Source organism: Protomyctophum parallelum (genome assembly GCF_964188405.1).
Source record: "Protomyctophum parallelum genome assembly, chromosome: 18".
Taxonomy (NCBI): Eukaryota; Metazoa; Chordata; class Actinopteri; order Myctophiformes; family Myctophidae; genus Protomyctophum; species Protomyctophum parallelum.
In genome coordinates, this window is record NC_139716.1 from 11,421,727 (window position 1) to 11,446,893 (window position 25,167).

General features: G+C 43.8%; 1 protein-coding gene across 1 annotated transcript in view; it reads left to right on the plus strand.

Annotated features, from left to right (window-relative positions):
- Positions 1-25,167, plus strand: part of LOC310875769 (neural cell adhesion molecule 2-like) — a 116,702-nt gene that overhangs the window by 29,880 nt on the left and 61,655 nt on the right. Inside the window, exons 4-7 of the mRNA XM_083789114.1 lie at positions 4,620-4,757; positions 13,010-13,127; positions 16,344-16,513; positions 23,283-23,428. Of these exons, the coding sequence (XP_083645240.1) occupies positions 4,620-4,757; positions 13,010-13,127; positions 16,344-16,513; positions 23,283-23,428 (572 nt within the window). The remainder of the gene's footprint in view (positions 1-4,619; positions 4,758-13,009; positions 13,128-16,343; positions 16,514-23,282; positions 23,429-25,167) is intronic.

Consider the following 25,167-nt stretch of genomic DNA (forward strand, 5'->3'; position numbering starts at 1 on the left):
GTGAAAAAGTCCCGTTGCGTTCCCCAGCTATCGGGGGTTTGAATGACGCTTCCAGACCACACCGGGGTTGCGGCCGTCGCTCGCTGCCTGCTTACTATAACGCATGGAGTGACAGACAGGCTGACAGGCAGCCCAGAGCATGCAGGCAGAGCGCTGATGAGCGCTCTGCCTGCGGCTTGTGCAATGTAACCCATTTACTGCCACCATTTATTGAGAAATTAGGATCTAATTCACGCCAGCATTTTTTTAATTTGAGCTCTTATTTTGAAAAGCCACATTTTGCCTCAACCGGAAGTGGGCTTATCCCTGCCAGCTTTACGTTGCCAAGACAACCTTTGTTTACATCATCGGATCATTGCCGGTACATTTTAGCACTCCACAACGTCGGCTCGTGCCGTCAAAGAAACGCTGTTTTGACCAAAAATGCCATCTGGGACAAGGAATAGGAGATACAGGCGATTGAAAGAAACGGATAGAATGGATTCTTATGGCGACGGCGATCTAAGATGAACGATCCAGTGCAGTGCTAACAACACTGCTAGCTAACCGGCTAACGTGAGTAGCATTATGGCTCGATCGATCAAACGCACTATAAAAGTGCAATTGCCGAAGGGCTTCGGCAATGGCGGCAAGTGTTAATATCAAAATTAGGCTTCAATTGCCGAAGGGCTTCGGCAATGGCGGCAAGAGGGTTAAATTAACATGCGTTGTGAACTTGTGAGCCAACGTGAGCCGTTATGTCATAAGTTTCGCGGATTCACTGTTTTGCCTATAGTTTCCATGGAGACGGGAGGAAACTGCGTTCTCAAAGATTTCCACCCCTGGAATGTGTTTTCACTTTGTTGCGTTTTCACCTGAAAAACACCGTTCTCGTCTAAAGGGACACCGGCAAGCGATACTTTATTTTTGCCGTTTTCTATGAATACCATTCTCGTGTTGTAGTGGGAATTCTTGGTCTCAATAATAATAATAAGCATAAGAAAGAAGCAGGACTCCGGGCATCAAGATTCAGGCGTCGTCATCTTTATTCAGAGTTCTCAGTCGGTACAGCAAAATGGTAGCATTACTGCGTTCCAGTTCTCTCCCCTCGTCAATGGATCCACCCCCCTTTATTCCCCAGCCCGTCTTCATTTACAACAGCAAATAGACATTCAGTAACAGATGTTTTATTCAACATGTCCTTCTAAGGTTGGAGTTACGCAAAAGGAGACAGACACGCTATTCTAATAGTCCTAAGATGAGAACAACTCAAATAGTTACACCTTTGCTGACAGTGGTTGCGAACGCAAGGAGCACTAACTATGAGACCCTGCAGATCATGTCTGTGTGTCCGTGTGTCTGTCTGTCCCGCTGTTACACCACCCGCCCGCCACCAGAGGGCGCAGCTGTATCACACAAAACACACACACGCACGCACGCACGCACTCACACACACACACACACACACACACACACACACACACACACACACACACACACTCACAACTTAACTTAAAAAAAACTTAACTTAAAAAGAAAAAACTTAACTTAAAAAAAAACTTTAAAAACACTTAACTTCAAAAAACTTAACTTAAAAATAAAATCTTAAAAAAAACACAAAAACCCTAACCCTAACCCTAACCCTTAAAAAAAAACTTTAAAAACACTTAAATTCAAAAAACTTAACTTAAAAATAAAATCTTAAACTTAAAAAAACACAAAAAACTTAACTTAAAAATAACTTAAAAATAACTTAACTTAAAAATAACTTAACTTAAAAATAAAATCTTAAAAAAACACAAAAAAGAGAACTTTAAAAAGAAAACCTTAAAAAAGTATGTAATTTATTCTAATTGTTGTTATTGCCATTTACGAGCTGCGTTCGCTTCCCGCGTTTGCGCGTCTTACTTATATTTAAGCATGAAGGCAGCTGTCAGATTGACAGTGTATTTACAGCGTAAAGACCACCTAAGTCATACATGAGTCATACTGAGGACCCTAGTCCTGATTGGCTGCCACACACGCTGCTGTCATCTATTGGTTACTCAGGTCAAATGACCAGGAAACAGGAAGCAGGTAACAGACATCTTTAGAGACACCCAATGTTATGTAACGTAATGTTATGATTGAGACCGGCCGGTTGAGAGGAGCGTTCATTACTAACCCATTCTGACCGGGCACCCATTTTGGTGTCAGCATCATGTTATGCTTTAGCTATTGAAAAATAGCAGATCTACAAGCTCATATCGCGCCACCGAGTGGCGCGATACGAGCTTGTAGGTCTGCTGTTTTTTTTTTTTTATCGAAGAACATTTTTTAGAATCTGATCTCAGGTCAGAATGGGTTAGTCAGACCAGTGTGTGTCCAGCGGAAACCTCGTATGAATCTGATCTCAGGTCAGAATGGGCTGAATAAAGAAGCCAGCACTTCTTTCACCTGACAAATATCACTGTGATCATTTCTTGTTTTTACTTACTTACTGTACTTACTTACTTACTTAGCCTACTGACTGACTTACTTACTTTTAAGCATATTTTAATTCTTATTTACCGTATATATATATTTCTTTTACATATATTTTATTCACCGTATATATTTTTAAATATATTTCACAAGATTTTATAGGGCCCCCACTGGACCTGTATATGCCTTTACGAGGCAGAAAGCTGCTCGTGTGCGTGCGTGCGCGCGCCACGTTGGTCGACTGTGATCCATTGGCATGTCACGGACGCTGTGTAGCAGCTTAACCCATTCTATTCTGACCTGAGATCAGATTCATACGAGGTTTCCACTGGACACACGCTGGTCTGACGAACCCATTCTGACCTGAGATCAGATTCTAAAAATGTCAGTCGTTCTTCGATTTTTCAAAAATAGCAGACCTACAAGCTCGTATCGCGCCACCGAGTGGCGCGATACGAGCTTGTAGGTCTGCTATTTTTCAATAGCTAAAGCACGACATGATGCCGACACCAAAATGGGTGCCCGTTCAGAATGGGTTAATGTTTCAATCACTAGGCTAATGAAGGTCACAGGTTAATGCAAAGGCAGGATGAAGTGAATGAAAGTGAGAGCTCTCTCTGCATCTCTAGACTGTGTGCGTGTGCGCGTGCACGTGCGCTTGCGTGTGTGCGCAGAGAACAAACCGCATGAAAGGAAGGTATTTTGCTTTGACTGCTATAGGGGCCATGCAGCAGAAACCTTGACACAAGTCCAGGGATGCCTCAGAATGCTTAACCCATTCTGACCTGAGATCAGATTCATACGAGGTTTTCCACTGGACACACACTGGTCTGATGAACCCATTCTGACCTGAGATCAGATTCTAAAAATGTCAGTCGTTCTTCGATTTTTTTCAAAAATGGCAGACCTACAAGCTCGTATCGCGCCACTCGGTGGCGCGATACGAGCTTGTAGGTCTGCTATTTTTCAATAGATAAAGCATAACATGATGCTAATACCAAAATGGGTGCCCGGTCAGAATGAGTTAATATATCTGGATATATCTCTGCTGTCGGGCAGAAATCGTCTGACTCCATTTTGTTTTCAGGAAATGAAAAATATGAACTTTTCAGGAAATGAAGAAGACCTTATGTATTATTTTCTGAGCGGAGCACACCGCTCCAATGACTGGCTTTGTGTGTCCCTAATTATGTATGCCCCCTATATGTTTAGACTATAGCAGCAGCTGCAATACCGCCGGGTGACCTAAAGTGGCGCTGTTGAGCAGCGACACACTCATTTCATTAATGGAAATAATTATCTGAAACTGGAGTTAGCTGGTTTCTGCTGGACAGCAAAATTATTAGTATTGTATCATACTATAATTAACCGAATGTCTGAGTGTGTGTCTGTCTGTGTGTCAGAAACAGTGCCGTAACTCCTTACTGCCTGCACCAATCACTCCCACTTTTCACACAGGCATTGACCATATGCATGTGGAGGGCGTAACGAAGCCCTTTTTTCGATTTGACACATTAATGATTATTAATTTATTTATTAGTCAATTACAAACGCACCCGGGCGCAGTACCGGTACAGACTAGTAATAACAATTTGGTATATTTCAATGTCACAGACCTCAGTTGCACTGAACCTATCTTAAAGGGACACACATAATATATATGTTAATGTAGTGAAGTAAAACATCAGAGTACTTCTTCCACTCCCCCTGCCTCCATCTAACCTTCAGACATATTATGTCGGGTCAGAGCGCCGGTCAGAAGGACTGATTTATTTCTCATTTAAATGAAAATCCCCCAGCAGCCGTGCAGCTAGGCCATGATGAAAAGTTGGAGATGGATATCTCTTTAGTTCTCCTGTCTCTTTTTGATTAATTTGAAAAGGGTTTCACGGGGCAAGGGGGGTGGTTTGTGGTATAAACATCTTCGCCACGGTTGTAGAAGTTCGACCTGGCCAATCTCAAAGTGGCCACGGCGGAGGAAGACTGGAGATTAGTTGCGGTGCTGGTATAATTACCAGTGTTTTATCTCTGCTCAGTGTGTGAAGATTGACAGACGGAATATTGAAGAAGGGAGATTGCGGTTCTGACTCGCTATATTTCCCTAACTTTCTTATCTCCCCCGCGACCCCCCCTCTCTCCCCTCTCTCTCTCTCCCTCTCTCTCTCTCTCTCTCTCAGGCAGGTACCAGGTGTTGGCCAATAACAACCTTCAGCTGCAGCAGGTGACCAAGGCGGACGAGGGCGTGTACCGCTGTGAGGCCAGCGTGGAGGCGCGCGGCGAGATCGACTTTGTGGACATCGCTGTGGTCGTCAACGGTAATAAGGTTTCCTTTTATACATGCAGTGTTGTTTTTGGCAAGGCAGCCCATTTAGATTTTTAGTTTTCATTTAGTTTCAGTCACCAGTCATTCTATAGTCACCTGGAAGGTTTTAGTGTTAGTCTAGTTTTTCGTCGACTAAATCTACAGATGATTTATTTATCCCCCATTACGCCGGCTAGCTCTGATGTTATCTGTCTTTTTTTTTTTTTTTACTTAATTTTTATTGAAGGAAGAACAGACAAGAAAAAAAACAACTGACAAGACTATACGGAAAGAAAAAGAAAAGAAAAAGACAAAAAGTAAAAGAAAAAAAAGGCTGCATTTTTCATATTACAAAAAACATTCAATGAAATCCTATTGCAATATCGCTAGGCTGAGAGAAGAGATTCCACTTTTCCCACTTTTTATAGAACTTATCCTCTTGTAGTCTAAGTATGAATGTTAGTTTTTCCATAACATACAGTTCCTCAATAATGTCCATCCATTGATCTTTCGTTGGTGGGTCCTGCTGGCACCAGCGTCGTGTGATTGCTTTTTTACTTGCTGCTAAGAGGATCTTGATTAAATATTTATCATGTATTAGAAACTCTTCAGGGATATTTGATGTTATCTGTCTTTGGCCATCTTCTCTATGGTTGACTGGATCTCTTGTCCACTAGTAGTCCCTTCCTAACATTTTGTCACACACATGCTCTTGCTTGCACATGCACGCATGCACGCACGCACGCACACATGCGCACGCACACACACACGCACACACACACACACACACACATAGCGCCCCACCGAGTGGCGCGCTACGAGCTTGCAGGTCTGCTATTTTTGAAGAAAATCGAAGAACGACTGACATTTTTTAGAATCTGATCTCAGGTCAGAATGGGTTCATCAGACCAGTGTGTGTCTCGTGGAAACCTCGTATGAATCTGATCTCTAAATCTCAATCTAGCAGTCAATTTATATTGGGGGTCGGGAGGGGGCGGGGCGGGGGTCCCCGGTCCCAAAACATTGAGAACCCCCCCCCCCCCTGCAGTATGTGAGATGTCTTATCTGTGCTGTAAAAATATGCAGTTTTTCTCCTGGTGAAAGGCTGGAGGCTGCAGAGATGGCAGCCCCTCAGTGGAGCTGGGTCACATTATTCTGGTGGGATCATTAACCATAAGTGGCAGATTTACAAGCTCACGATGAGGGTGAGCCAGCCAGCCAGCTCAGGTCAAAATGTACTAAGTCTAGACGGCTTTAAAGTGGTTAAGTTCTACGCTCTTGCATTCGGACATATCGCCTAATATAGCAGTGTTGCGTTCAAAGATGTTATATACGCTCCACGTTGCAGCGTCAAAATGTCACATCCCATTGTGAAATATATCCCATTTCTTTCCGGAGGAAAAATGAGATGCAAGTTGTGCCCGAGTGAAAACTCAGCCCTGCTCCCGTGAGCACATTTCTGACAACAAGCTCGACTGGATCCGCTCAGATAGGATACTTAACACATTCTGACCTGAGATCAGATTCATACGAGTTTTTCGCTGGACACACACTGGTCTGATTAACCCATTCTGACCTGAGATCAGATTCTAAAAATGTCAGTCGTTCTTCGATTTTTTTCAAAAATAGCAGACCTACAAGCTCGTATCGCGCCACTCGGTGGCGCGATATGAGCTTGTAGATCTGCTATTTTTAAATAGCTAAAGCATAACATTATGCCGACACCAAAATGGGTGCCCGTTCAGAATGGGTTAATTAACGTGGAAGCCTGTCTAACTGTGGTCTCTCTCTCTCTCTCTCTCTGCTATTTGTTATGATTGAAATTCTCAATTAGCAATGGATCTGGGGGGCTCGGTTGTGGCCTAAAAAGAAATCGAAGGGACGCCATTTTAATTCGACCATTTGTCCTCATTTACAGAACGACGTTTCATAGAAAGCGAGTCACCTGAGACGACGATCGGGGCGGGGAGTGATTGAAACGCGATCTCAGCCAAAGCACCATATAAGTGCCTCGTTAACGCACGAGTAGCCGCGATATTGACTCTCGCCTATGTAATTCTCTCCTCACCTAATGTAATAATGTAATAGCAGCCCAGCCCGCCTCTTATACTAACCCCTCCAAAAGAAAATTACATGAATCGCATTCAATTTGGCTAAACCACTCGCTTTTCACTCCGTGAGGAAGTTCCAATGAGCTTGCTCAATGAGGCACGGCCTATTATTCCAGGGCACATGACACTCCAGTCCTTCCACACGGAGCCCGAGCGGAGTGGGCGGCTCGGGGAGCTACTCAAGGCCTTTATATGCACGTTATATTATGCCTTGGGGGATTCTCATGTTTATGCCCCGGTATTATCCCTGAGGAATACTTAGTAAAGCAACGCAGCTGCAGCTAATACCTTAATGTGACAGTTTAGGAGGTGTGCCCAGAGCCATGTACTGTGTGTGTGTGTGTGTGTGTGTGTGTGTGTGTGTACCATTGTGCCGGTGTGTGCAAGCATTATACAGTGTTGACACCACCTAAATCTAGCCTCGTTCCCAGCTTTTACTCATCTGTGAGGAGAAAAGGCTGGCCAGGCCACAACCTATAATGCAGAGGGAGTAGATAGACCTTAATATGCAGACTGCGAAGTTGATGGCAGGGTGGTAACTATAGCTGTTGATATACATCCAAACAGAAAAGTCGGATTGTATCAAACGATGCCAAACTACGCCAACATTGCAGCTGTATACAAAAAGCTTGAATTACCTTCTTTCTAGTGTTTGTGTTTGTTTCATAAAAATCACCGTGTGAACTGAGTGATGCGACTCCATGTGGGGTCCCCCGAAATTCCAGACCCACGGGAACGCGCCCAGGGTGCTGGTCCGGTTCCGGCGAGCCGACACACGTCCGAAACGGTCGAGAAATGACAGAGTTACCGTGTGGGGGAATTAGCAGACAACTCTCTCACACAAGAAAGAGTGTGGTATTCTCTCTCCCTCCTTCCCTCCCTCCCTCTCCCTAGATTGCATAGTCCCCAGTGAATAGGCAGTTTGCCCTTCACTGGTAACCCTATTTTGGACTCATTTTAAATATATGAAGGTATTGCGGGCAGGGATTTTTACAAAAAAGCCTCCCCTTTTAAAATACATACACACATACATACCTACATACATACATTTCAGAAGTTTTAGCAGTTTTTAAGGACCCACTTTTAGGCCAGTGCACCAGAGCAAACTCTTGCCTTTTTTTAAACCCTACCCATTTTAACCAAATCCATACATAATTACCAGTGTTGGCAAGTAACTTAAGTAATATACTACTTTCAGTAATATTATTACTTTTTTCCAGTAATATGTAACTTAACTAGTTACTTTCACATTTTGAGTAATAATATTACATTTACTTTTTTCCAAAAGTAATATTATTACTATTTTCACGAGCCTTGGTGGAACTGTGGGTTTGAGTGTTTATTTATAATGGTAGACTGGATAGGGGTCAAGTTGCTTTGCAGACTGCTGATCTGCTCTAGATCTAGACTCTAGAGCGGATACGGAAACGATGCACACTCGTCGGTACGTATGTGTGAAGTATCGGATGCAGAAGGGAGGGCCTTAAACCGTCCGGAACACAGAACAACAACCTAAACTAGTGTGTGTAACTCGTTAGACTGCACTGTTAGAGAGAAGAGACGTAAACATACTAAGCATGGAGGAGGTGGAGGAGACAGAGACACCGGCACAACAAAGCGTTATAACATTCAATACTTGGAAGTATTCGCATCATTTTGAGTATGGCCGCGATCAAGGATGGTGGAAGGGGGCCTGCTAATGTTAAAGGGGGGCCTGCTAATGTTGAAAATGCAAAGTAAGACTTTTGGGGACAAAATTACTGGGGGCGAGAGAAAAAAGTAATAAGTAAAGTAATAAGTAATAAGTAACTAGTTACTTTTCTCAGGGAGTAATAAGTAGTGTAACTTTATTCCTTTTTTTAAAAGTAATAAGTAATAAGTAGTATATTAGTGTTAAAGTAATATTTTGCCAACACTGATAATTACATACATACATACATACATACATACATACATACATACATAATTACATACATACATACATACATACAAACATACATACATACATACATACATACATACATACATACATACATACATACATACATATACATACTGTGGGAGGTCTGATGCAAATCAGGAGACAGAGACAGCAGAACCAAGGTGTGACACATGGTGGCGCCCTTTGTTCTATTGAATAATAAAGGATAATGTATCCACTTTCAATCATGTAGAATGTTGTCTTCAGCATCGATTCCCACTGCAGAGGATGAGAGGAGAGCATTAGTTGGGGCCACAGGTTCCAGTCTGGGGCCACTAGGCTCCAGTCTGGGGCCACAGGCTCCAGTCTGGGGCCACAGGTTCCAGTCTGGGGCCACAGGCTCCAGTCTGGGGCCACAGGCTCCAGTCTGGGGCCACAGGCTCCAGTCTGGGGCCACAGGCTCCAGTCTGGGGCCACAGGCTCCAGTCTGGGGCCACTAGGCTCCAGTCTGGGCAGCATTATTTGGGGCCACAGGCTCCGGTCTGGACATTGCTGTTCCTTGGAGTGGCTGCACCACTTAAAAATCCACCATAGACACGTTATGAGCTACTTTCAAGACATTCCTTGCAGGTGATTATTTTTCTCGCTGTGCTGAATTCAACCAGAGCCAATAAGGCGGAGGTTATCAGCTGTTTTACGTTGGTCCAACATCCATAGACCGATCCGGGGCCATGACCCAGCTGGAGTGTATACACTCCAATGTTCTTCTAGCCCATTCTGACCTGAGATCAGATTCATACGAGGTTTCCGCCGGACACACACTGGTCTGATGAACCCATTCTGACCTGAGATCAGATTCTAAAAATGTCAGTCGCTCTTCGATTTTCAAAAATAGCAGACCTACAAGCTCGTATCGCGCCACTCGGTGGCGCGATATGAGCTTGTAGATCTGCTATTTTTCAATAGCTAAAGCATGACATGATGCCAACACCAAAATGGGTGCCCGGTCAGAATGGGCTAGAGTTATCTTCCTCTTTTAATTAAATAGAATGAACCATTCATCTCATGTATGGCACGGATTTTAACCTGCAGATCCTGTTAATAAATCTGCATCGGTGAGCCGGGGCAGTCCCATGCAGCGTTTGCTTTATTGCTACATTGTAAATTCAGCAGTCGACATTAAAGTCTGTGCCATTTTCCTTCAGAAGGCGCAAAAAGAAAGAAAGAATTCGTCAACACGCTAGATGATCAACTGACCCTGATACAGAAAGCTACAGGAGGGCACATTACTTTGGCTACAGGATCAATACTTCTATCTCTGTCTGCGTGTGTGGTATATTATGAATCATATAGCATATTCATAACTACTTGAGTATGCAATGTTAAACTAGACAAGGCTCACACAAGAGGTTCTCTCTCAGGCCCCTTTTCCACCGGTTGGTTCCCAATGGGAACCGGTTCAGTTCTTTTCCACCGGTTGGTTCCCAATGGGAACCGGTTCAGTTCTTTTCCACCGGTTGGTTCCCAATGGGAACCGGTTCAGTTCTTTGTGGTTCTTAGTCCATGAGCCAGAGCTCCAAAATTGGTGGGAAAAACTAGACCTATATTAACCCATTCTGACCTGAGATCAGATTCAAAAAATGTCTATTACATCCTGACAGTTTCATTATTAACCCATTCTGACCTGAGATCAGATTCTAAAAGTGTCTTCGATTTTTCAAAAATAGCAGACCTACAAGCTCGTATCGCGCCACTCGGTGGCGCGATATGAGCTTGTAGATCTGCTGTTTTTCAATAGCTAAAGCATAACACGATGCCGACACCAAAATGGGTGCCCGGTCAGAATGGGTTAAATTGTTTATAGGATCAATACAAGTAAATGAATACACGATGACCCTTCCACAGTAGTAGCTTTTTCATATTTTCGATTATTTTGCATATTTTCCTACATAATGCCTCATTTGCATATTAAAAAATGTAAAATTTGTAATGCAACAAATCATTGTCTTCGTGTAAGTACTCAATTGGGGAAGTTTAATGGCGATAACAATCTAATATAGGCATGGTTTTATAGGTTTGGACTAAGAACCAAAAAGAACTGAACCGGTTCCCATTGGGAACCAACTGGTGGAAAAGGGCCTCAGAGAAAGTCTGACTCATGTGAAAATGGTCCTTCTGCTAGACTTGTTGTTTCAGCTTCAAAGACAGTCCTTATTTACCACAGTAGAGTTGAAGCTCCCTTCCCTGCTGTGATCTTAGATGACTAGATTGATTGAAAACTTTATTTCAGACACAATGGGTCCATATACAAACAACATGTAAAAACATAACAGTAAATACAAAAACAACAACACAGAGATAGCCTATGTATCAGGCTATTTTCATCCAGGCAGTCCTTGTCAATCAAAAACATATATAAACATTGCCTCCAGTGTTTCCAGAAACATGAGGAGAAGACTGTATCACTCTGTGTGATCCCTGTTAAGGCCATAATTAATACACTAGAGACAAAGACTTTTATTTTACAATACACTAGAGACAAAGACTTTTATTTTTCTCACTGTGTAACCGCTTCAATTTCGACTTTCTTAAAGAATGACTTTTAACAATCTTCTGTCGTTATAAAATAACGAGAAACGTTATGAAACTGTTACTAAAGTGAGTGCATCTAATATACACACTACTCGAGGAGGAAGTGCTGGTTTATTTCCCGTCCCGAGCCGAATGTTTTTTTTAGCTTCACTCAGAGACTTATGGGAATGGATTCAGCAGGTGTCTTTTTCAGAAGAGGATTTTCCCTGTCCTGTGTGTCTGTGTCATGACATATTTAAACATCCCCTTCTCCTGTGGTGTAGCCACAGCTTCTGTAAAGCCTGCCTACAGGAATGGTGCACTAGGGCACGCTTAATGTTTCACCAAAACCAGAGCAGAACTCCCACCACGGGACTCGGGCAATCAATTAATACAGTAATTGCGAATGCAATGAGCACTGACTATGAGACCCTGCAGATCATGTCTGTGTGTCTGTGTGTCTGTCTGTCTGTCTGTCCCGCTGTGACACCACCCGCCCGCCACCAGAGGGCGCAGCTGTAGCACACACACACACACACACACACACACACACACACACACACACACACACACACACACACACACACACACACACACACACACACACACACACACAAACAACCACACACACACACACAGTAGAAAACTTTAAAAAAATTACTAACTAAAAAGAAAAAAAAAGTACGTAATTTATTCTAATTGTTGTTATTGCAATTTACGAGCTGCGTTCGCTTCCCGCGTTTGCGCGTCTAAGTTACTTGTAAGTATTTCATACAACTTAAAGTTCAAAAATTCTGAACTATCCCTTTAGCTCATTTTAAACTTCTATGTAAGACTATCTGAAAACATTTAGGTTAGAAATCTCTCTCTCTCTCTCTCTCTCTCTCTCTCTCTCTCTCTCTCTGCTGCAATCAACCTGTCCAGGGACCACCAGTGGTCCTTGGTGGGGTTCCAGGTGGTCCCCAGCTAAATGAGGGATAGTTTGTAACCAAATGGACCCTCATTATCTGTATCTCTTGAGAGTGTAAAATGAAACCAACTGGACCTTTTTGCTCTCAAGAGAGTAAATTATTGTTAAACATCTCTATTATTGAATTCTCCACAATTAGATGATGTAGAATAATTATTCATGCAGGTATACACAAATACAGCATGGAATTGTGGACATCATCTCATCCAACGATAACAAAATATAAGTTTTGGGTCTTAGAGGCTAAACCTCATTAAAGGTATATTCAGTGATTTCACTTAATTCAAATATCACTTATTTCTTTGTTTTGTTGTGATAATCCTCCCTACTATAGAGTGTGCTGGCCATATAAGGAGTTCCTCCCTGTCCCCTGGGGGTCAAAAAACCTTAGGTTTCGTTTTTGACTCTCTATCCTGATTGGACGAAAGGCTGGGTCCCACAGCCAAAAACGAAACCTAAGGTTTTTTGAGTGAAATCACTGAATATACCTTTAAATGGTACTGTAGGTACATGGCTCAAAAGCCGAAGGTTGAAAACCACTCGAATGGATGGGAGTCGGGGGACCCTCTGATTGGTCGAGGCAAACGTTTCAGAGAAACTGTGAGACAAAATGACAGAGAAGGCCATTTCACCACAACTCTCCGATGTTAAACCTTAACGGTTTGTGTGCTGTCCTCTTTCTTCTCTTCCAGTGCCGCCGGTTCTGTCGGTGTTCCAGCCATCCTTCAACGCCACCGCCGACTACCAGGAGTCTGTCACCTTCACCTGCATCACGTCTGGGTCCCCCCAACCCGAGGTCACCTGGCACAGGTAACTTTAAAGCGCAAATAACATGCATTTTAAAACTGCTTTTAATATTTAATATCATATTGTCTATGTCCCTCAAAGTTATTTCTAATGGTTTGAGCCTCAATCACCACTCTGATATAACCAGGCCTTGTCATTTCTTTCTGGACTTTGAAAGCAGTTTTAGCTGCAGTACCACAATGTCCTGAGGTGGTGGGGGTGCTGATATGCAGATTATTTAATATTTGAGTCATTATAATACTGATGCTAGATAAAACCAGGCTTGTTTCCATGCCATGCCAGCTTGGAAAATCAACAATGGTGGACATTGTAAACAAAGTGGAAATGCAAATTTGGAACTGAAGACTGAAGAAGAGGAGGAATTATACAAAGTAGGGTGACATTGGTGACATCACGATGAGGCCAAAATCAGTCGAGCTGTTCCTGAGAGCAATTTCCATTAAAACACCCATATGACATGAAGGCCTGATTGTTCAAAATTGGTTATTTGTGAGGATAGAAAACACACATGGGAGCCCCAAAAACACAAAAGAAATTGAAAAAGTTGAATTTTATGTTATAGGTCCTTTAAAAAAGTTTAACTTTAACTCCGTTTCACTATCTTCTGGGCCTGGCAGGGCTTTTTTTTGCAGCTCACTGCAGATGGTATATGAAATGGGGGTCAGTGGCCTAATGCAGTGGTTCCCAAACCTTTTCACGTCAGGGACCCCCAAATGGACACTTAATTAGCCCGGGACACATGGGGGTACCTGAAACGGTCCCCATGTGAGAAGATGTTTACTGCCTACTGCAGTGATTCTCAACCCGTTGAATTTCGAGTGCATGCCTTTTTGTCCGACGGGGGGCATAGGTCCGATCCATTGGTCCCATCGACTACCTACCCCAAACCCTCACCCTCACCATAACCGCGAGCACGGGGCAGCACACCTAAACCTAAACCTATAACCCCAACCCTCTCCCGATCCCCAGCGCGCCTCGGACCAATGCGCGTCGGATCATTGCTCCGTCGGATCATAGTATGCCTCCCTTGAATTTCAAGGACCCTGTTTCAAATGCATTCATCTACGGAGCCCCATTTAATGGCATTTATATCTCTGAGACCCCAATTTATCTTGAGAGTGTACAAATGGAACCAAATGGGTCCATTTGTACACTCAGAGTTACTGTAGAGTTACTGTAACTGTATATGTAGACGTGCTGCGGCGCGACAGCTTGGCTATAACAACACTGCAGAGCTCAAGAACCTGATGTTGGATAGGAATTTGTGGAGGGCAGCGATCCAGGAATCCCGAGTTGGTGTTGGCTAGACCTCACTCTCGCAGCAACAACAACAACAACAACAACAGAGTTACAGACACATAAGGGTCCATTTGGTTCCAAACTATCATTTAGCTTGGGACGCCCTGGAGTTCCCTCAAAGACCCCTGGTGGTCCCCGGACCCCACTTTGGGAACCACTGCACTAATGCATTATGGAACTAGGGGTCCTGGTTAAAACGTGGAGAAGGACTAGGCTAAAAGCAGTGGTGTAAAGAAAAGTAACTTAACTCCTTGAAACCCGAGAACGGGAGAACGAGATAAACGGGTATCCGTGCCCGAGAGAACGAGATTTGATTAAGTAGCCTACAGTACTTAACCCATTCTGGGCGGGAACCCCTTTTGGTGGTTACACACATTATGTTATAATTTATAGCTATTGAAAAAATAGCAGATCTACAAGCTCATAGCACGCCACCAAGTGGCGTGCTATGAACTGTATGTCTGCTTTGTGCCTCAAATCTTTCAGAAAATTGTCATGATTTTGAAAACTTTCTTTTTTAAATTTCGACGTCAAGCCTTAAGTAAATGTACTTAATTAATATAGCATCGAAATCCCTTTAACCACTCAGATTTTTAATAGCCGATCTATATGAACTCACAACGAGTCACAGTGCTTGTGGTTCTGCTATTTTCCATGGGAGTTTTCTACCATCCTTGTACATACAGAGAATTGAGGGAAATGCTAATGATTTTACAATGTGAATAATGTAAATACCAATGTCTGTTATCTCTCAGCGACTCCAAAATGTCAGGGCGTCTTTAAAAAAAGAAAACAATCCACCAAATTCATGGACTTCCATTGTGTGCACTTTAAAAAAGAAATACCAAGGCTGTGCCACTTTAAAAGAAAGTCTTGTCTTGATTGATGTCTGTTATTGGTTTTCGCTGCCTTTGTTCATTTGTCACCTTTTTTGTATTTTAATTTTAATACATTCCACTTTTAAAAAACGGAGACGTAACGGTAATTGGCTTTGCTTTTTACAGAAAAGCCAATCAAAGTGAGAAATGTACGTGCGGTCTATTTAATTCATTTTTAGCCTTTTAATGTTTTGTTGGGATATTTAAGTTTTTGCAACTGTTTTGCAACTAGAAAAGTGCGGTCGTCTGAGTGCATATCTCCGCCAGGCCGGGTCGAACGGTAATGTGACGTGTATAGGCCAGTGGTTCTCTCAATTTGTCTTTCAAATGTAGTGGAGTGGAGAAACTAGGGCTATATCCAAACAAATGCAAATAGGCCTACTCAGCTAAAACAGATACTCAAATGTAATTAAACATAGTAAGCCTACTCAAGTATATATATTTAGTTACTGTGCACCGTTGGTTAGAGTTCAACATCACTTCCAGTATAACCACACACACGTGACACACACAGTACACTGTATGCACGCACACACACGCACACACCTGTTATTGAGGTAATTGGAATTCACAGACTGGCGCTATACGCCAAATCAAAAGGCCCCCATGATGTGGTCTGCGCTGCACGTAACACAATCAAGAATGACACTTTTTGCGTTCGCACACCCATGAATGCGTGTGCGTTCATCGCACTGCCACGCAACACTGTCGTCGCTGCCCCCATAGAGTTATAAAGCTGCTCCCCGACGCTGTTTTTGAGTCTCTTCCTACCGAGTGGTTAAGAAACCGTTGGGAGGACCAAAAACACTAGCTGGGGTTCCTGTGTTGCTTCACATTGAACTCTCTGGCCTATGAATACGGTTGTCGACGGAAGCAACAGCTGTGCCTAATTGAAATAGTCTCGCACTAGGGCCCCTGCAAGCTTGCGGATCTATAACGAAGCGTTGTTGATGTCGGACAGGAATCTCTGTCTCTCTGTCTTTCTGTTGTGCTAAAAAAAACACAACGACAATGCGTTTCCTGTCTTTCTCCCGTTGTCCAGGAGGGGGCAGCAGCTGCAGCCGTTGGAGCAGTACGTGTTGGACGTGCCGGAGGCGGGGCGGAGCACGCTGACCATCCACAACATCCGACAGGACGACGGGGGAACGTACTCCTGCCGAGCCACCAACAAGGCCGGCTCCCAGGAACGGGAGCTGCTCCTCAAGGTCTTTGGTAAGTCCCGCGGGAGCGAGGGCTGCTCCTCAAGGTGTTTGGAAAAATAGCAGACCTACAAGCTCATAGCGCGCCACTCGGTGGCGCGCTATGAGCTTGTAGATGTGCAATTTTTCAATAGCTAAAGCATGACATGATGCTAACACCAAAATGGGTGCCCGTTCAGAATGGCTTAAAGCAGTGAGCCATACACTTACTGCAGTGGCGGTGCGTCCATAGGGGGCGCTGGTGCGCCGCACCACCATGCCCACCCCCTGAATAAAACGTGAATAAGAATGACTGAGAAACGAAATCTACAGCCTGTAATTTATTTAAAATTAGCAATCCAGAAACGTAAATATTATATAATATAACTAGCCACTAACCAAAGGCAGTGATTAAAAGTTGTATTATGCTGCCACGTTAGTATTATGCCTCCATTCAATGGGAAATGTTGTTTACGTTGTGTAACGTTCCTGATTGGTTACTGAGTGTCACATGTTGGTGCGCGTTCATCTGTAGCCCTTGAATCTCAGCACTGAAGAGTAATGCATTGCGGTCCACATGTCTTCAATACAAGCTATAGGCAGCCACTGGGTCGCGAAAAATTTGCGATCCATGACATGTTATTCACACCACTAAGCACTTGGGGGCAGCATAAACATTACAGCACAGTGTGACATAGGGTTTAACGGGTTTAACACACAGCCACAACAACATATGCTAGAAAAACGAGGGATGAGACAGATGAATGGAGCCAGGTAAAGTCAAGATAATAATAGTTTAATTCACTTGCATAATGGAACAATAAGAGGAAAAATAAAACTAAGAATTAAAGTCAAGAGCTGGGTCCAGACAAACCTGATGTAATCATCACAAATGTATGTACAAAAAGTAAAAATTAATGGCAGAGTCATGGCTTTGAGGGTTCTTTTATAAGGATTTTTTTGCTAATGTTAAAGCCACTGTAGCAAGGTCATGTGGCTTTGAGCCATTGCACTTTTTTATGGCACTGGTCGTTCTGTCTCAGGTTTGTTTCTTTAACCCTATATGAACCTTTTGTTACATTTTGATATATTTAATAAACCTTAGACAGGCTCCCTTATAGTAGATATATTTAATAAACCTTAGACAGGCTCCCTCAGTAGATATTTAATCTATGATACCTAGTGCATGTTTTCTTGATTTTGTTATAGCGCCCTCCCTAGGACAAATGTCACCGGCCGCCACTGACTTACTGTAAGCCATAATGCATTTATAGTTATATAGCCTAGAGAGCTCAAACATATTGAAATGAGGCGGATCTGATGACGTTATCGACTGCAGTGTGACAGCTTAGAATGTCATTACAAATGAACCAATGAAATGTTTCCATTGTGATGACTTGAGCTGTAGCCAATGACACGCAGGCGATGTCAACACACAAACAGAGCTGTAGCCAATGACATGCAGGCGATGTCAACACACACATGGAAATGTAGCCAATGACATGCAGGCGATGTCAACACACACATGGAAATGTAGCCAATGACATGCAGGCGATGTCAACACACACATGGAAATGTAGCCAATGACATGCAGGCGATGTCAACACACACACAGAGATGTAGCCAATGACACGCAGGCGATGTCAACACACACACAGAGATGTAGCCAATGACACAAAAAAGTCTAGGGTTTGAACAAGTTTCAAATAAGGGACACCTCCTGGGCCGCGCGAAAACACCTCCTGTCTGCTACAGAGGCTGATAAGTAGATATTTTTAGCAAACGTTGACAACTCTATAAGACCTTTCAATCGGCCTCAGGTTGAAATGGGTGAACTGGGCTTGTATGGTCTTGTTTTTAAGAAATTTTTGAGAAATTGTTAAAAATGTGCTTCAAATCTTTCAGAAAATTGTCCTCCGAGGATGGCGGAGGAGGATGGCGAGGATATAAGGGCATGGCGTGCCTCAACAAAAATATGTTTGAACGAATTGCCAAGTTTCACGATCCTACGCAAAAACATATAACTGTGAATTCTAAAATAAGGATGCTTGACTATTTTCGGTTAATTGCGCTGCCCTACCTCACACCATACGATAGCACGTTATTTTGCCCCAGTCATCAACACCCTTTGAAGACGGGGGGGAAACGCGCTTGCTCGTCAGAATGTATTTGAAATGAAGACGGTAACAGTTTTCGCCTTGCGGTGGACAGCGCGGGGGGGGGGGGGGGGTAAGTTAGTTTTATTCCCCCTGACAGGAGCCACTGTTAGCTAGCGGAGGTGTCTGATATGCTTGCTTACCTCTGTGAGTGCATACTGTGTGTGTGTGTGTGTGTGTGTGTGTGTGTGTGTGTGTGTGTGTGTGTGTGTGTGTGCGCACGCGCACTTACACAACACATGCACATTTATATCTCATGTGCCTCTGTGCTGAGGCGTTGTGATTTGTGTGACACTTGTTGCTTCAGATTGTGTGCATGTGTGCGTGCGCGCACGTGTGTGTGTGTGTGTGTGTGTGTGTGTGTGTGTGCGTGTGTGTGTGTGTGTGTGTGTGCGCGCTCACCAGTTCCAGCAGAGTGAACATACAGTCACGCCTCAGTGCGTCTAGCTGGCCCCCAGTCTTGTTGCTAACGCACGGCGGCCTGAAATGACGTCCTCTCCCCCCCCCCCCCCCTCCCCCCCATGGTACACACACACACCGTGTCGTGTCCTCACTGCAGGAACATGAGGGAGCGATGAGGCCAGGGCGGCGCCGTCGTCGGTAGCGCTGTCGCCTCGCAGCTTCCTTCCACGCGTTACATCCGACCCTTAGCGTATAACCCATTCTGACCTGAGATCAGATTCATACGAGGTTTCCGCCGGACACACACTGGTCTGATGAACTTATTCTGACCTGAGATCAGATTCTAGAAATGTCAGTCGCTCTTCGATTTTTCAAAAATAGCAGACCTACAAGCTCGTATCGTGCCACTCGGTGGCGCGATATGAGCTTGTAGATCTGCAATTTTTCAATAGCTAAAGCATAACATGATGCTAACACCAAAATGGGTGCCCGGTCAGAATGGGATAAATATAATAGAGATGTCACAGGGAGGAAACCCTGAGGCGAAACAGAAACATGGTGGCCCGAATATGGCATTGCAGCTCGAGCCATAGCAGTATGCATTGTTCACGCTATGGGGCCGATAACACGTGAACGCTGTTTCATACGTGAACGCGCGTTCACGTCTGGCCCCATAAGCAATCCCAGAATGCACTGTTTCCAAACCCGGAAGAACGCACTCATGTGCTGAGGTGAGCAACTCAATGCAAAGGGGATGAGAGAGGAGAAATCCAGTGACGTCTCTATTCATTTATATACTCTTAAGGTCCAACCATGGGGAACTGTCGGGGTAAAAAAGAAGCAGCTTGTACTCCTGCATGCTTTGAAGGAAAGCATGAGGTCAGTCTGTTGCTCTCCCCAGGTTGGCAGATTGAGTGTATATAGCTCCCATGATTACATGGACAATTGATACTGGGTGAAATCGTGGGGTAAAAAAACCCATTTTCTTTTAGCCCATTCTGAACGGGAACGCATTTTGGTGTCGGCATCGTGTTATGCTTTAGCTATTGAAAAATAGCAGATCTACAAGCTCATAGCGCGCCACCGAGTGGCGCGCTACGAGCTTGTAGGTCTGCTATTTTTGAAAAAAATCGAAGAACGACTGACATTTTTAGAATCTGATCTCAGGTCAGAATGGGTTAATCAGACCAGTGTGTGTCCAGTGGAAACCTCGTATGAATCTGATCTCAGGTCAGAATGGGTTAAAAAGGAGGGATGAGGGTGCCCGGGTGACGCCCTGCACATCCCCGTGGCATACGGCTTTGTTGAGTTACAGTATCTACTGTAGCCTACTGTATCCTATGAACACAACTTGGCCCGTGCTCGGGGGAGCTGGGTGATAGTTTGAAAGTCAGTTTAAACGGAGTCAATCATTAAACGTATAGGACTTATCCGTCATCAACCCATTCTGACCTGAGATCAGATTCATACGAGGTTTCCACTAGGACACACACTGGTCTGATGAACCCATTCTGACCTGAGATCAGATTCATACGAGGTTTCCACTAGGACAACACACTGGTCTGATGAACCCATTCTGACCTGAGATCAGATTCTAAAAAATGTCAGTCGTTCTTTGATTTTTTCAAAAATAGCAGACCTACAAGCTCATAGCGCGCCACCGAGTGGCGCGCTATGAGCTTGTAGGTCTGCTATTTTCCAATAGCTAAAGCACGACATGATGCTAACACCAAAATGGGTGCCCGTTCAGAATGGGTTAAGTGTTATTTAGCACCAACATTCCGACAAATCAAACGTGGTCGATCTAATCGCACAAGTCGGGTTGTGGGGTGGAGGCTAAACAAAATGTTTGCACCGAGGCCTAACGCAGCTACGCCCGCCCACGGTCTTCCTCGTGGAAGACGACGATAGTCAGGGGATTATAGCTGGGTTCACGTGTGAGAGGTGGCAGGCCCACACACATCTTCATTGGCAGTTGACTCAGTCAAACACACATTTGTGTTTTTTTGGCCTCGCATTTCATTTTATTTATTTCCATCACTTAATAGAAGTGTTCCAGAGTAGACGTTTTTGCAATTTGGATTTTTAATTTTGCAATACACTGATGCCCGGGAAAGTACTACAGTAATTTATCCACAGAAGGTCAGCCAGCCTGCAAATTAAGGACTGTATCAAAACGTATAATTAAATATCCTAAACAACGATGCAGAGCCACCTCTCTGACAGAAGGCCTGGACTCCTGTTTTTTTTTTTTCTAACACACAGTTATAATATTAAGTGATTTATAAATAAATGCTATGACCCCAGAGGGCATGTGGTTTTGACATCGGAACTCTTATTCCCTGACGCAGCTCTATTCCCCATACACACACACTGCATGCAGCGTGCACGTGCGACTTCACAAACCTCTACTGAGAAACACTCGCATAAGTACACTTTGCACAAGGCTAAGTCCACGGGTTTGTGTATTTTTCTGACCTGAGATCAGATTCATACGAGGTTTCCGCCGGACACACACTGGTCTGATGAACCCATTCTGACCTGAGATCAGATTCTAAAAATGTCAGTCGCTCTTCGATTTTTCAAAAATAGCAGACCTACAAGCTCGTATCGCGCCACTCGGTGGCGCGATATGAGCTTGTAGATCTGCTATTTTTAAATAGCTAAAGCATAACATGATGCCGACACCAAAATGGGTGCCCGGTCAGAATGGGTTAATTTGTATTATGATCCCCAGAGTGGATCTTAGATCGCCCTCATATAAGAACTGTGTTAAACAAAATCATCAAATCATCCCGGCTGTTTCAATATGGATATGAATAATCAACTGACTGCGAGAAAACGCTAATGTATATATTGCTGCCGAATCTGTATCAAATTATGAGTGACCGACTGTCGTAAACGATGCAGAACCACCTCCCCCCGACAATATCGCAGGGACAGTTTGTTTATTTTTGGACCTCAGTTCTTATATGAGACGATTTTAAGATGACCCAATGTTATTCTCCATAGAGAAAAAAACATCTGTGAACCCCTTGGAACCGCAGGGCATGAGCGAGTGACGTCAGGACTTTGGCGCTCGATCTATAAAAACTAAAAAGGCATCAAGTAAATAAAAACAGGAGGACAGTGTACGGCGTAAAGGAGCACATTAACAGTGTCCAACCGTTTCTCCAAGGCAGGGATCGGTTCAAAGCCTGTGAGATCCTTAAAGTACGGTAGTATACACTCTGTGCCCTTCACAACGGCTTCACTGCAAGACTGTGTTGATTTTGACAGCAAACTTTAACCCGGGCACCCATTTTGGTGTCGGCATCATGTCATGCTTTAGCTATTGAAAAATAGCAGATCTACAAGCTCATATCGCGCCACCGAGTGGCGCGCTACGAGCTTGTAGGTCTGCTATTTTTGGAAAAAAATCGAAGAACGACTGACATTTTTAGAATCTGATCTCGGGTCAGAATGGGTTCATCAGACCGGTGTGTGTCCGGTGGAAACCTTCGTATGAATCTGATCTCAGGTCAGAATGGGTTAATTTAGTTTTAGATATTGTCAGTGTCGAAGAGCTAATCACTGCTGGAAGAGATCCCTCTCCCTTGGGCCTGCTCAAAGGTGGATATTCAGGACTAGTTTCATTATTGTAAAGTGGGGTTTTTTTTTAGGGAAGGGGTCAGGGCATTCCACGCTTGGGTGGCAGTGCTGTAAAGGAGAATTTACTCTCTCTCTCTCTCTCTCTCAGACAATCTTTGAGAAAACGGTGCTCAGTCTGTCAAATAGAGTGTTGTCTGATCCTTCACATATATTATCTTCAGAGTATGAGCTGTTACCCTCTGGTAGACGCTACAGAGCGTGTCGTTGCAAGAGCAACCGCTTCAAACTTTATTTTGTTCCCACTTCAATTGTTCTACTAAACAACCGCCACATAGTTCATAGTTCTTAGTGGGGAAGGGACTTCTTGACCTTCATCAGTTATTTATTGCGCTTTACTGTGATTGTGATACTATAAACCGTGAATACACTTTTTTATATTATATACCTTCTCTTATTGCAACTTGCACTTCTTTTGTGATACTCTTGTGACTTGTACTTTGCTGCTACTGTGTTTTGTCTTTTTTGTATTGTCTGTCTGTTTTAAAAAGCTCTGATGTATGTACTAATGCACTTTTGCCCAAGACAAATTTCCCCTTGTGGGACAATAAAGTATATCTCATCATCTCTCTCTCTCTCTCTCTCTCTCTCCCTCAGTCCAGCCTCACATTGTCCAGCTGCGTAACGTGACGGCGGTGGAGGGCAGCGCGGCCATGATCTCCTGCGTGTCGGAGGGAGAGCCTCTGCCCGACATCTCCTGGAGGAGGGCCAACGACGGGCAGACCTTCACCCACGGAGACAAGGTATGGTTCCCCAACCAGGGGGGGGCAGTCAGACAGATATTTTGTGAAGCCTGAAACTCCTGAAAGTTCATATAATGGCCTGTTGTGGCGCTGTCACTGGACCCAAAAAACCCCCATAGCCCCATAGAAGTCCATGTATTTGGGCCCAACTTCACCTAGACTGTATTACCTTAATAAACATGGTCATGAATACTTTCTGCTTCCAGTCACTATAGTTTAAAGTCTCATTTCTAATGTCATAATATTCTTTTTGGAAAATTATGGTCCCATTTATAAAATAAATGACCATAAAGTCGCGTATGTTCTGAGGGGCGTGGCTACCGTTACAGTCTATGAACGGGATCCCCCACCCACTCGAGTCAAAATAAAAACCAACGGAGAAGAAGGGGGGGGAAGTCCCGCCTCGTTGTCTGGGCCAGCCAATGGCCAGCTGGGCCCAAACGGATCTAGAAAGATGGCGACTTACAGTGCAGGAATAACAGGCTTCATTTTACGTCCATGTTAGACCCGGGGAACGCTTTGTCCATATTTTTTACAGTTCCCAACCCATGCATTGAAGAGCACATACTGTGCACCGTACTGTACTGCACTTTGGAAAGGGCCTCAGCAAACAAAAAGAAGAATAATAATAAAATGTAACACTGCAAACTATAATACTATCGAGCCGAAGATGAAGCGCAAGGATTTCACTGGTGAAATTATTACAATATTCCTTTATTATAATTTAGCTCGTGTTTTTTTACATCACGAAAACCATGTGAGAACACTATTTGAATTCAAAAGCCAAATGACATCAATTAGCTATCAGTTAAGTCCTCTTCCATTTTGGTCTGTGAGTGGATTCGTTGTGTGCCGGGGCGTTATTACTGCCAGTGCCATGGCACGTTCCAGCTTTTCATAATAACTGCGAGAGCCGTTTTCCATTTAGAAAAAATAATAATATTGAAGATTATTACTGATTCCTTTTTGTCTGTGTGTTGTAGCTGGAGTTATGAGATGTGTTATTATTCATGGCCTCCGCTCAATTATCTCAGGATGTGAGAGATGGGCTGCGCCGGGCACAGCTTGGCTGTCCAATCATTCATCTTTAATTTTGTTCTCTCCGTAAAGCGGTAGGCAAGATTGCATTCAAATGTAGGACGCACGCACGCACGCACGCACGCACGCACTTGTTTGTTCTTTTTCTTTTTCATTACATATTCTGTCCACGCAGCTGAAATTACTTCCATAAAAACATTTGCACCCGTCTTCACGTGACATGACAAGCACGAATAGTATAGTCAGCTGATGAAGGCAGAAGAGATGTTTCACTTCTGGATTCCTCAAGACTGTTTGTCTAAAATGTCTATAGTATGCCACTTCTGCACCCAAACTGCTAGGAGTGGCATTATAGGAGGCATCGAGAAGGTACACACGAGTCAAAACCTGTTGACACCTGTGTCTCAAGAGTCTCTAATGGCCATGACGGTCACAAAGCATCGCTGACGTCAATTGAGCTGCTCTGCAAGCATTCAAGAAAAATATTTTAACGGCATACCGATGGCCGACCCAAAGGAAACAAGGGGACGTACGACACATACACATAATTATGTAAGTCGCACTCATGCGCACACAGTGCTGGGAATGTGGAAGTGGAGAGGAGTCACGTACCCGACTCAGAATATACAGAATCAGAATCAAACTTTATTGTCACATCACAATAACATTCTTAGTTGTGCAGGCTCATCAGCAGTACAGCA